We start from the raw sequence: 14,177 nt of genomic DNA, 5'->3' as shown, positions 1-14,177 counted from the left end.
ACCTGGAATAACAAATGATAAAATACATATATTTTAAAGATTCAGCAAAGAAACATTCAGCCATGACTGAAATAACATAGGAAATGAATACGGGTCTTTTTAGACCCATGTTGCGCATTAGAAGGGGTATCCATAGCTTGCGCATCAAAGGGTTAAAGGATTAGTTCACCTCAAAATTAAAATTTCCTGAAAATGTACTCACCCCAATGCCATCCAAGATGTTCATGTCTTTCTTTCTTCAGTGGAAAAGATTTTTTTTTTTTTTTTTTTACATTTCAGGATTTTTCTCCACACAATGGACTTCAACAGTAACCAAATTGTTGAAGTCCAAATCAATGCAGTTTCAAAGGGCTTTGAAGAGCTTCAAATGGCTCTGCACGATCCCAGCTGAGGAATGCGGTCTTATCTAGCGAAACGATCTGTCATTTTCTTTATAAATACATTATAAACTTTTTAACCACAATTGTTTGTCTTGTGCTGGCATTACGTAATCACGTTGGAAAGGTCACACTGGATGTAGGCGGAAGTACCACCCCATTGTTTTAAACATCCAGGATACGCACACGAAAGGACCATTTTAAACAATAAACTGACACAAAGACATAAATATGTCATTCAACATACAATAAAATTTGAACGATCCTTCTCCACACTTGTAAACAATGGGGCGGTACTTCAGTCTACATCCAGCGTGACCTTTCCAACGTGATTACGTAATGCCTGGCGCGTCGCAGACCAGCACAAGATGAACAATTGTGTTTAAAAAGTATATAATTTTATTTATTTATTTTTTAAGAAAATGACCGATCATTTCGCTAGATAAGACCGTATTCCTCAGCTGGGATCTAGCAGAGCCCTTTGAAGCTCTTCAAATTCCTTTGCATTGATTTGGACTTCAATAATTTGGTTACCGTTGAAGTCCATTGTGTGGAGAAAAATCCTGAAATGTTTTCCTCAAAAAAATTAATTTCTTTTCCACTGAAGAAAGAAAGACATGACCATCTTAGATGGCATTGGGGTGAGTAAATTATCAGGAAATTTTCATTTTGAGGTGAACTAATCCTTTAATGAAGACCAGGAGTCAAATCAGTTAACAGAGAGGTTACTGAAGACATGTTCTCCACAATTCCAAATGCGGTATAAAATGTGTTTGAGGATTCAGCCTCAAACTTAGGAGACAGAAACACCGTTAGGCGTACTCAGCCTAATCAGATGAATAATTTGTTGACGTTATTTCTACAGGTTCTAACAGTATAACAGTACAGATAATTCTAGCAATGCCCAAACATGGTATTGTAACAAACCCAAAGTTGTCCTTAAAAAGGTTTAACCAGACAGAGGGTATAACACCACCAGGACTTTATAGTTAAAATATTCCTTTGTCAATTTTATACAGAAAAATATACCTAATTATAAAAATAGACATTTAAGCGCAAAAAACATCAATTTTGTATGCCCCCGCTAGCAAAAAGGGCGATAAACCAGTGAAACTCCAGTATTGCACTGCACTCCGGTGATTATATTCCCCCAACCAACCCCAAATAAAAGTTGTGATCAGACAAAAATCATTTTCTACAGTAGCTAAATCAACATTTCCCCTATGCAAGTGCTCTTCTAAATATCATTAAATTTTCAAAGGCAATTATCAGTGAAAATCTCATACCACTGCACAAAACCCGTCACTCATGATGAGTCATCACGTCTCACCAGCACAGGACTGCAAACTGATTGAACAGTCTCCCTCACTCGGCCCTGATTGGTTAAACTCAAACAACGAGGATTGATACACATTCTTTTTCTGTGATGCTTTAAAATACACATTCAAAAAAAAAAAAAAAAAACAAAAAAAAAAAAAAAAAAAAAAAAAACTTTTTTTAAACAACAGCCCAAATAGTATCCATCTGCCTAATGGCTTTTTCTCCAATAAAACCCAATCAAAAGCCAAATATTGAGGGTGCTAGTGGTGGCATCATCAATGCACGCCAACAGCTAAAAAATAAAAAATGCCAAATATTCTTCCCGATCAAAAACAATTTTCTACAAAACATATCAAACAAAAATAAAGACCCGTTCACACTAAGAACAATGACTTTAATGATAACTAGTGTCCACACCAACAGAAAATAAATTTGTTTATTCTAAACATGCACTGCAATTATGCCATCTGCCACTCTCCGTTGGCAGATTTATACAATAAATTGTTTGATGCATTGTGTCACATTTGGTGAGGGTTTTGAAGATGAACTGCTTACTGTGATTTTAGACATTTGTTTTTTGTATGATTGCGTAGAGAAGACGAAGAAGCAAAACTTTTCCCACACGGAGGGCAGTGATACGGCTTCTTTCTGGTGTGGATTTTCATGTGACCCTTAATGTGTCCTTTTCGTGCAAAACTCTTCCCACACTGATCACATGTGAAAGGCTTCTCTCCAGTGTGGACCCTCTCGTGTGTTTTCAGGTGTTCTGACTGACGGAATCTCTTGTCGCAGTGTGAACACTTGTAAGGTTTTTCTCCAGTGTGGATCCTCTGGTGCCTTTTTAGTTGAGCATCATCAAAAAAGGTGTTCCCACAATCAAAGCACATATAATTCTTCACACCACTGTGTCTTTTCTGATGTATTTTTAAAGCAGCCAGCTCACTAAAACTCTTTCCACACAAAGAACACACATGAAGCTTCTCCTTTGTGTGAACTTTCATGTGGTTCTTCAGGGCATCTCCCCTAAAAAAATGTTTACCACACTGATCACAAATAAACGGTCTTTTTCCAGAATGATAACGCAAATGTAATTTAAAAGAGTCTGCCTTTCTGAAACTCTTCCCACACTGATCACATGAGTACGGCTTCTCTCCGGTGTGGATTTTCATGTGTTCTTTAAGGCCTGCTTTCGTTGTGAAACTCTTCCCACACTGATCACATGTGTGCGGCTTCTCTCCAGTGTGGATTTTCATGTGAAGCGTAAGACTTTGTTTGTATGGGAAACTCATTCCACACTGAGGGCAGGTTAACGTTTTTTTGGCTCTTCTTTTCAATAAAAAATTACTTTCACCCTGTGGGCAACTCGAAGATTTTTCTCCAGTTTTGAGATGATGTTTCTCCTCTGCTTCACTAAGTTCTTCACTCTCCGCATTGTCTTCCATCAGGTCTAAAATTAAAGTAAGAAAGGTTTAATTTTCAGTAAATCTTTTTTTTTTTTTAAATCAACATGAGAAATGTGAAAGGAAATGATATAAAAGTGAACCCTGACGTAATAGTAGAATGAAGAGAACTGTTATACAACAATTATCTTGATGCATTTATCTTAGAGATTTACCAAAAAAAAATTCCATTATTTAAGCATTTTTCTTTAAATCCATCCAGTTTCCAAAATGCTTGTCCTATTTAGGGTCACAGGGATCGTGGGGAGCTCTGCAGCTGACAGTTTTATATGGTTGTATTTTAGGGTCTCTGTAATGCATCCATTTTCACTTACAGTAACCAAACTACATACAGTTATAGACCTCATCGGACCGAACAACTTTCGTGCTCTAAGTCAGTGGTTCCCAAACCTGTCCTGGCGACCCACCAACACTGCACGTTTTCTTTGTCTCCCTAATCAAACACACCTGATTCAACTCATCAGCTCATGAGCTGATGAGTTGAATCAGGTGTGTTTGATTAGGGAGACAACGAAAACGTGCAGTGTTGGTGGGTCGCCAGGACAGGTTTTTGCCGATTTCTTAAGCCAACGATTCGATTATTTTCGATACTTCAGAATTTCCCGCGATACAATTCGATACGATTCAATACTAGATATTTTTACATGATATCTATTAAATTTCAAATAAATAAAATAAAAGTACCCAGGACAGGTTTGGGAACCACTGCTCTAAGTCATACGCCAGCCCAAAAAGAAGTTGGCTATTATGGGTTGTTCTGGAATTTGATATACTCCTAAGGGATTTATCCGATCACCACCAAACTCGGTGTGCATGAAGCAAAGACTTTGAAAATGCTGAATTGTGAGGGGATTTTTGATCTCTCAAAGGGTTTGGCCGTGGCGAGGCAATGAACTTATGGCGAAAAAGGGAAAACTGGAAGTGTGTTATAACTTCTGAATACATTGACTGATTTTGAATGACAAAATACAGGCAAGAACCAGTTTATTTGTAGTGCACACTGGCAACATAGTTTTATATAATTAGCTTAACAATAAGGTTGATAAAATATATATACATTTTAAACTTAAAGCTGCTGTAGGTTAGCCTGGCTAACGCTGGGAACCACATGTTCATTTTCTCGTATTTGAGGCATGGTTTACGAATGCCCAGAGCTGTTTATTGGGTGCTAAGAAAGTCTATCAAATGCGCCTGTACGTAGCTCATAGCCAATCGTTTCAATTATACCAGATGACGTATGCAGAGCGACAGAAATTAGACGAGGAAGAAGACGATGGCCGATGGGTCAGAGATTTATGTGTACACGATGGAGTGTATCTAACGGCCGTTTCACACCGCATGCGTGAGCGGCGTGTATTTTTTTCGGCATGCATGTTAATCAATGAGTGCATTCACACCGGGAGCAGGAGGAGCGCGTGAGCGTCGGTGAAGCGGGGGTTTCGGCGTCAAATCTGTTTTTGCTGCTCTGCTCATGCTTAATTAAAGTGAAAGCACACTTTTGATGGACAAAAATAAAACGGACAAAAACGTTCGCCGGTTCCCGCCTCCTTCCCATAACAACTGAACCCCGTTACAAATGTACTAGCAAACCTTATCTAGCATTAGGCCTACATATCGCTAGAATAATTACTTGCATACTGTTACGTTAGTTACCGTTATATTATCTTACTAGCTATTTATAACTTATAGAAAGGGTGCAACGTTATAAAGTTGCATTACATGTATTGCAAAATACGTAATGATTTGAGGACCAAGTTTGTAGTCAAAGTATGGGCAGGCCTTAGTCAATGTAAAGCATATTGCTGGTGTTTCGTCCCTATAGTGAATGTGCCGTAACTGTTTATCTGCCGTCATCGGTGGCCCTGCTTACTAGCCTGCGCGTTCACGGCAGGCTCCGCTGTGGAGGACGAGCTGTGGAGGGAGGGCTGTAGCGCAGCAGAGAGCAAGGGGGTGGGACCTGTAAGTTGTGCTTGTTCAAATTTTCAGGCTAAGTCAACGTTTTTCCAAAACTCCCTACTGCAGCTTTAAGATGAATACTTATGGAATTACAAAATTGAGCTGCAAATATTCAAAGGATGTCAAACTCAAAGGATTCTTTTAAATGTGCCCGCTTTAAATGCACATTGCCCGCCGTGCACAGGTTACCTTAAGCTTTGACCGATACTTAAAAAAAAAAGAGAGCTTTGGGTGGCGGCGGCTGGGCTTTGGTTCGTCATCACTGCTTGCAGCAATATTTATGCTTTGAAAGTGTTAGAGCAACTGTAGGCCAATCTAGGACACTGCAAGTACACTAGTTATAATATTTCACAAAAACAAGTTTGTTTGATTGCTTAAAAACAAGCATATTTTGTTGAATGTAGACATTGCAAGTCCACTATTGACTCAATGATTCATGCATGTACTAATCTTTATCAGTCTCTTTTATTGCAAATTGCTGAAAGCACAAATCTTTCATTTTATTTTATTTTTTCATAATAAACCGACTGGCAGGATGCCACCATTAACAACAAATCAGCAGAGTAATAGGGGTGTAAATCGGAGCCTTGATGACGATTCGATACGATACCGATTTCTTAAGCCAACGATTCGATTATTTTCGATACTTCAGAATTTCGATACGATTCGATACGATTCAATACTAGATATTTTTACATGATATATTAAATTTCAAATAAATAAAATAAAATTAGCCTTTTATTGAGAATACAGAAACAGCATTTGAGGCAAGCAGGACAGCATCTTTTTATACTGCCGCTCCTCCGTGAGAGATGCGAGACCGGTGCGTCTCACAGGTGACGTTCATTAAAGCCTAGTTCACACTACATGATTTTAAGCCCGATTTGCAGATCGTTGAGCTCGCTGACAGGTCAGGGTGTTATCGCGTGCAAATCGCGGGGGATTAGCGGGCGATGAACCCTCACCAATCTTTTAGTATGAAAGAGCCAACAACGCATCAAAGACGCTCCCAGACGCCTCGCAGACGCGTCGCCGAGCCCAGAAAAATATCTAGCATGCTAGATATCCAGAGCTGTCGCACGACTCAAGCTCACGTGATGTTTTGAGCTACAGCCAATCAGAACAAGGCTTGCGTTCCTTCTTTGCTGGGTATTGGCGTGCGTGCTGTTCTGCGTCATTTCCGGTTCGTTTTATCACATGATTTTTCATGACAAAACGTGGTTTATAGACAAGATAGAAGCGTAGGGTGACAGAGGGTGCTTCTCAATTCTTATTTGTGCATCCTCGTTTCCTTTCCTCGCTTCCTTTCCTCGCGTCTCAGCTCCACCCCCTGCAGGATGCGAGGGAAGGCTGCAAGGAAAGAAAATGAGGACAGAGGAATCAAATGAAAGTTTTTTTTATACTTTGGAATACTTGATCACTCGAGCGTCACTTCACTGCGTCATCAGCAGCGCTCAAAGGATCTGCCCTTATGTTGTTGAAGTTTGGTTATTTAAGAAATTAGTAATAAATAATAATAAAGCAAGATACCCTGTTGAAATATGTGAGATGTGTGGTTTATTTAAACTGCAATGGTAAAGTATAAATTAAAATGATTGTGAGTCGTGACCAACGTGAAGGGGGAGGAGAATTTATACCTGCGTCACGTTTAGTCGATAAAACACTTCCGCAAAGCATACAACTGTGCATCCTCGCTCATAGCTCCTCTGGAAGCCTCCTCACTCCTCGATCCTCGCCTCCTCGCGGTGCAATTAGAGAATTGAGATGTCCTTCAAGATGGCTGAGCTCGATCGGTTTCCGGGTCATAGGATGGAGGACGGAGGATCGAGGAGACGAGGAGGGATATTGAGAAGCACCCACAGTTGTTGTCAACTCGTGTACTGCGTTATCTCCTGTTGCGGATCAATCACGTTGTGTCGTGTGGTGCAAACAGCTCAACAACTTGAACACTCCTGACTTCACAGAGAGCAAGTCATGTAGTGTGAACCGCACAGTTCAGCCCGACGTTTTAAAATCATGTAGTGTGAACTAGGCTAAACACTCACACCACCGGCCTCGCGCCGTTCTCTCACGTCGGCCGCGTCCTGCTCGCCACAGTATTCTATTCACATAATGTGTATGTTACACTATAGTAACTCCATCTGTTTTCCTGAAGACAAAATTCTTCCACACCCATGACTTGACGCCGACTGGAGTGTGTAACATTTCACTATCATTGCCAGCTCGCTCTGACGGTTCCATCGCTCTTGAAAGTCAGACTCAACAATGTGTGTGAATTTGAACTAGATAGACTGTGAAACGTAAGTAACGCGTGTGAAGCGGTGTGAAGTAGAAGAAAATAATGAGGTCAGCGCCACCCGCAGCTTAGGAATAGGTTGTACGCATATGTTTCGGAGCTGATGCTGAAAATAGACAGGCGGCAAAATAAACACATTAATCGATACTCTTGCGGACGCATCAAATCGCCGGCTGTGTAATCGATGGATCGATACGAATCGATTAATATTTACACCCCTAGTAATGAAAAAATTAGGGCTGGAATGACGCGTTGACGTAATCGATCACGTAAATTAGTCAATTTTCATGAAATGTGTCGATTCATCATGCTCTTTATATTCCCCAATGATAAAAGCTCTTGGGCATGCTGAAAATCAGCCGTTATTACAAGTATGGAAAAAAAAATACTACAAGTATTACAACATTTTATTGTATAAGGTGCTATAGAAATAAAGGTGACTTGAAAGGTAACTTGACTAATTGTTGAAAACAAAAATAGTCAAATAGTCCAAAAGAAAAAAGAAAATTTAGTTTCAGGCTCCATTTTGTATCCAGATCATGGAACGTGTCCCATATACAACTTGCTACATTAACTATGTTATTTCACAGCTCTTATGACTTTTCTAACAACAACCAAAATATGCATTCACCATTACCACTGATGAACTGATGAAGTTTTATAACCTTAATGACCTTCAGCATCATTAATGAAGAATCAAGAATAAACACCAACCTCTTTGTTCTTCAGTATCTTCATGTTTTATTCTACAGGATTCTGGATCATTCATGTTCTCACTGTTCAACTCTGTCTTCATCACTCTTAGGCTGATGAAAATATTCCAGCATTTATTGGTAATGTCCTGTCAGAGAAGCTTCACTGAAGATGAATTGATGTGTGACAGAAGCAGATCTGCAAAAATAAATGATTGAATTGATATTTTCCTTAATTTACATATCTTAAGCATTTATGTGTATGGTTGACTGTCCCATCTATCAAAATGTCAAGTCACTGAATTGTTTTTATAAATATATATATTATATAATATACACCACAATTAAAAGGATCCAAATATAAAGTTAGAATTAAAAAAATAAAGTTAGAAATAAATGACCAGATTTGCAAATGTCGTGGCAAATTCTGAGTCCTTTAGTCTTGTTCTCAATATCAAATATAGATCTCAGGAAATATTGCAGAGTCAAGGTTTCAGGTCTCAGAAGAATCAACTTTATTGAGCAATTCAACAAAGTGAGATGGTAGCCAGGCATCTGAATCTTACAATGGTCAGTACTCAGGTCTTATACATTTTTCGTATCTCCTGGTGTCAAATTAGTGCTCATTCTGTTATCTTTTCCTCTTTGCTCCTCCCCACTATTTCGCCACAATTATGTTTTCATACTGCTGATTTATTTTTTAACTGTGGCCAACCTTTAACACACATGTGTTTAAAAAAATGATTACATACATGTACTTCTAGGTACTTTTCCAGCTATGTCTTCACATGACCTTTGGACCAATATTGATTACATACATGTCCACACATGTTTTTTCTATACACAGGCATATACAAGGATTCTAGGTGTTTTTCCACCACCTGGCTTTTTCTCATGTCACCTCCCATTCTCTAACAGACATATTTTTATTCTTGAGATACATGTATAGGACAGTAGAATTCTCCAACACAAACAACAAATAACAGTCCAATTGATTTCAACTTACCAATGCTTTTGTTAGCTGTTTTTATGTGAAAATGAGGAATCAGCCACAGACTATAACAAAAAAAAAAATGCCCTTAAGAGATGTGTATCATCTAGTATATATCAAAAGTGGTGATGGTAGATTGCCTCTGTCTTTTGAGTTGACACAATCTAATAGTAAATTTATCAATAATACTCACAATAAAACATAAATAATGCATCCAAAACAAATACAAATGACATTAATCTTAAGAGTTTTTTCCATTCCCTCTCGGTTAGAGAAATTAACCGCTATAGTTACAGTTATAAGTATAACTTACGCAGGGCCGGATTAAGAGTTCAGAGGGCCCTGGGCACAATGTCTTGTAGGCCCCCCCTTAGGCCAAATGTATATTTTGTCCAAGGACATTTTAATATGGCATTAACAGTTTTACTGACTTAAAGGAACTTTGCTGTACTATGCTGGAGTAAAGTTCATAAATGGTCGTTCTTTCCCATAGGAATTTGTCAAACTTTGTTGGGTGGACCTCTGTGCCTTTAGGGGGGTTCGGGGGCATGCTCCCCCGCAAGAAAATTTTGTACATTTTAAGGTTAAATGCATCAATCTGGTGCTCTTTGAGAGATCAAAATTAAGAGCTTCAACCCATGAACTGCTCGTTGAACAAAGAAAAAGCATTGATTTGTACCAGGACAATAAAGAGGGCTCAAACATCTTTTTAGTTATGAGAGTCTCAGTCTACATTACATTATCAATGGTGTTTTAGGATGCCAAACAATTATTATAATAATGTAATAATGATTTATATAATTATTCCTATGACGTAAAATCCATATGGCCTATAAATGTACTATAAATGAATATTTCAAAAGTATATTTTAGTCTACATTACACTATAATACAGGAAAATTAAAATACTTTTGTCCTAATTTCTTCACTTGCAAGAAATAAACCCTTGAGCTTTTATTTAGGAGAAAACACCAGATAACCATGCTGATCGCTTTAGCAAAGTGCACACTTTTCTTTAAATCACTCCGTTATCTAAAATATTTTTTTCCTTCCCCTCGCTTGGGCCACAAGTGCGCATGGCGAACTTGCAATGAATACATTTTATCAGACCGGCCCTCGCGGCTTCGAAACACTACCGGCCCACCGGGGAAACTCCCGACTCTCCCGATTGCCACTCCGCCCCTGGGGCCCAGGGCCGCTTAGATGTCGTGGGCCTAATGGTTAATCCGGCCCTGAACTTACGTGCAGCAGCATAATATATGTCAATATTGAATCTATAGTTCGAGTTTCAAATAAGTAATTTACATTCATAGCAATAAAAGAACTAGATCGTTGTGCAGAAAAGGTCATACGTTACCTTAAAAATGAAGAGCACGACAGAGCTAGGCTATATTTCAATATTTCCTTTATCAAACTTACTTCACATTTATATACATTCACGTTTAACGTTACCTTTGATGATATATTTAAAGGGTCCCGCGTGGCTACTCACAGGCTCAATATGAAGTATTTGTCAGTAACTTTTGGACTATATTTTTGAATTATAACAACATAAAGCAACTAAAGCCTACAAAGCACCGCTAATTCAACGATGACGTCTTGCTTCGTCCTAGTCTTCGACTACTTCTTTTCTTCTTCTTGTTGTTTTTTATGGTGGTTGGCACACCAACTTAAATGGTGCATTCCTGCCACCTAATGGATTGGAGTGTGGAGCGCATTGTTGGAAAGCTGGGAAACAACTTACAGGGGAGATGTACCTGGCCTGGCCGTCACTAACCCTAAAATTCTATTGATCTGGTTTCTTTTAAGCAATTCAATATTTAATGGGAAAATTATTTGGGCCATTTCCTAACAGGGAGTTACAAATTATTGATTATAGATCTTAAAGTGGAAATCAGTTTACTAAATAATGTCAACTTGACTGACCGCTTCATTTCCACTTTAAAGCTTGAGTTAGACAAAATCTCCCATCACATGCATCACATTTTATGTTCTACTGTTTCTGCTTGACCACATTTGAAAGTTACCAGTCTCATGTTACAAACCTTTCCAGCTTTTTTCTAGTGGTGGAAAATCCCCTTCTGTTCTGTTTTTTGTTTTTTTTAAAACTGTATGTAATGAATAGCAAGCAAGCAACTTTATTTATATAGCACATTTTTTAAACAACAGACGTTGCCCCGAAGTGCTTTACAGAATAATAACATAAAAGTCATACAACAAAACAGACATACTTTATTCAAAAGCTAAAGAAAATAAATACGTTTTTAAATAAGACTTAAAAGTTGTAATCGATGGAGCTGACCTCACATGGAATGGGAGAATAGTGTTTGTTCAACATCTGTACCTTTCCCATGTGATTAAATGTACAGATTTTAGGTTATTTCTGTACCATTGTTACCTGTGGACTCTATACTTTTTTCCTGGTGAAATAGGATAAGGTTGTGGTTTGGGGTACATGTCTCACAATTTGGAGGGTGGCTGGAAATACGTTTATAATAACCAAGGTATAAACAACTAGTTAATATTGAGAATTGGACTCTAAACTAAAGTGTTACCAAAATCTATATATTGTCTGACTTTGGTTTACATGGTTTACATCATGGGAAGTTTACCTTTTTTTTCCCCGCATGATCACATGGACACATGAAAAAAACATTGTGCAAACGCAATGGTTTATCGTGAGTAAGAAAAAAGTTTCTTGTGCGCATGCAAAAAATCTGTATTTTTTTTTAAATTTTTGTAAAGTATAGGGCTCCATAAAAAAATTCTATTGAATTAATAGGAAATCGCCTGATTGCTATGAGAAAACTACCTAACGAGTCATTGTTTTTATATCTGAAGTCTATACATTCTTACAACGCAAATGTTCGAAACATTTGAATAATTATTTGTTTAAAGTCGGGATTTTCCTGTGCTTAATAAAAGTTATGTTCATCTTCATTACAGTTGGGAATATCAGATCAGCTGATGGACGGGAGACACCGTTTGTATTACAATGAATATGATGAATAATTAGCTCAACAATATATGCAAATGACACTTAATTCATTTGCAAACTGTTGTTAGGGCGTAACAGTTAAGGACCCAGAACCAGATATGATGAAAGAAAACAAGGAGTCATGAGGTTCAATCAAATAGAGAAAAATGTACTGAAGAATAGTTTGCAGTTTCATCAGTAGAGCAAGAGTCAAAGTCTCACAAGGAGGTCGCAGGGCAGACTCTACCTTACACAAAATCTCACATCAATTACTATACCATTTCCAAGGGCATGCATTACATCATTGCTACTTCTGATTGGCTAAGAGAACATGAACAAATCTACACATATGAATAGATATGAGGGTATATCGCCATTAGTCAAGATAATTTCTGTCCAATTCCTTGATTTAGGCCCCGTCCACACTACTGCGTTTTCGTTTAAAAACGGCCTTTTGCTACGTTTGCACCTCCCGTCCACACTAAAACGGCAAAAACGGAGACCCAAAATGGAGAAGTTTAGAAACGCTGCCGATCCGTTTTTCGTTTTGAATCTCCGGAGGGCGTTTTAGTGTAGACGGGTCAAAACGGAGGACTTTAGAAACGATGACGTAGTAGAGGCTCACGCTCGGCTCTATGATTGGGTGTCATCAGTCATGGCGTATATCTTTGCTAGCAGCTGTTGTACAAGTAAATTCTGCATTTTACAACGCTATAACTGCCTACATGCGCCGGAGTCAAGCTATTATTCGAGCGATCTATGACAATTCCCGTGTGCAGCGGTGTCGTTGACCGTACATGGAGCGTCGGTTTGGGGTTAACCCAGAGCATGGTGGGATAATTTTATCAATGAAGTTGTGTTTACACCGGCACGCGCATGCCCAGTGTTGGTGAATGGTCACGTGATCCGCGTTTTCAGTCGTTTTAATGTGGACGGAGATCAATTCTAATACGCAGCTAAAACGCTGGTGTGGACGGAGATCGTATTCGTTTTAATTATCCGTTTCTAAACTAAAACACAGTAGTGTGGATGGGGCCTTAGTCCTGTGGTGACCTCGGAGGTCGTGGAAAGGCGTCTATGGGTCGGTTGTTGCATACAAGAGTGTTCCATAACTGCTATACAGCACCTGCACAGAACATCCAACACACACAAAGCACTAGCGAATCACAGTTTCCTCAAGGTTGGAGAGGGCCTGAGCTCACTATCATCAGGACAACTACCCAAAACATACTGATAACACATTCCCTCCTCAGGAAGAAATACAGATAAGGTCCATCTTAGTCATTAGAGAACTACACATAAAAGGCATACAATTCTGTAAATCAAATCAGGTAAGTCACGTAGAGTTTGACCCATGGATCCTTAACTACTCAGTTAGATCAGATATATAGTCCACACATGGTGAGGGTCTTCTCCAGACCTGAACTCTTCTGATGTTTTCCACTCCAGAGAGCCTGTTCTCTCAACGCCCTCTTTCAGGTCAACAAGGATTAGTCACAGACATCAGAATGCACCTAGTAAGAAGCTCTTCTGGCTGGACTTCCATCATGTGCAACTAAACCTATACAAATGATCGAGAACACTGCAGCTCGTCTCGTCTTCAACGAGCCCAAAAGGGCCCACGTCACTCCTCTGTTCATCTCTCTGCACTGGCTACCACTCGCTGCTCGCATCAAGTTCAAGGCATTGACGCTTGCTTAAAGATCTACCACAGACTCAGCTCCGTCCTACTTTCACTCGCTCCTACGAGTCTACATCCCTCCCAGAAGCCTACGATCTGTCAATGAGCGACGGCTCATGGTCCCATCACAGAGAGCCACAAAATTACTCTCCAGAACATTCTCATTCAATGACTAAATGTAAATGTAAACACTCACAGCAACATGTGGTTAAAAGTATATTTAAATCCCTCATTGAATATAGAAATGATTATATTTGAACATGCTTATATTTGATTATTATTTTTTAATAGGAATAATGTAATCATTCAGAAGGATATATAGATATTTATATATTGGAGAGACAATAGATTCTGACCCCCAACCCTTCACTGTCATGCTAGCAAAAAGCCATAGAATTTGAGCTGACCTGTGTCACTCTTGTTCTGA

At 38.9% G+C, this 14,177-nt stretch overlaps 2 protein-coding genes across 3 annotated transcripts in view; one reads left to right on the top strand and one right to left on the bottom strand.

The window, feature by feature from the left end:
- LOC130077299 (gastrula zinc finger protein XlCGF7.1-like) overlaps positions 1-10,682 on the bottom strand; it is a 162,236-nt gene extending 151,554 nt beyond the window's left edge. Inside the window, exons 1-3 of one of the 2 annotated variants that reach the window (XM_056242498.1) lie at positions 10,545-10,682; positions 8,124-8,300; positions 2,217-3,144 (exon numbers count right to left, since the gene is read on the bottom strand). In XM_056242498.1, coding sequence (XP_056098473.1) covers positions 2,249-3,144; positions 8,124-8,205 — 978 coding nt within the window. In that variant the 5' untranslated portion in view covers positions 8,206-8,300; positions 10,545-10,682 and the 3' untranslated portion in view covers positions 2,217-2,248. Of the gene's footprint in view, positions 1-2,216; positions 3,145-8,123; positions 8,333-8,440; positions 8,456-10,544 lie in introns of those variants that run through there. The other variant, XM_056242496.1, reaches the window with a different exon arrangement.
- Positions 1-14,177, top strand: part of LOC130077302 (SLAM family member 5-like) — a 217,424-nt gene that overhangs the window by 119,890 nt on the left and 83,357 nt on the right. The window lies entirely within an intron of this gene.

This window comes from Rhinichthys klamathensis, unplaced genomic scaffold (assembly GCF_029890125.1).
Source record: "Rhinichthys klamathensis goyatoka isolate OS25496 unplaced genomic scaffold, OSU_Roscu_1.1 h1tg000727l_1, whole genome shotgun sequence".
NCBI classification, from domain to species: Eukaryota; Metazoa; Chordata; class Actinopteri; order Cypriniformes; family Leuciscidae; genus Rhinichthys; species Rhinichthys klamathensis.
Note: the sequence above shows the minus strand (reverse complement) of the source record. Positions and strands in the feature narration are given on the sequence as shown.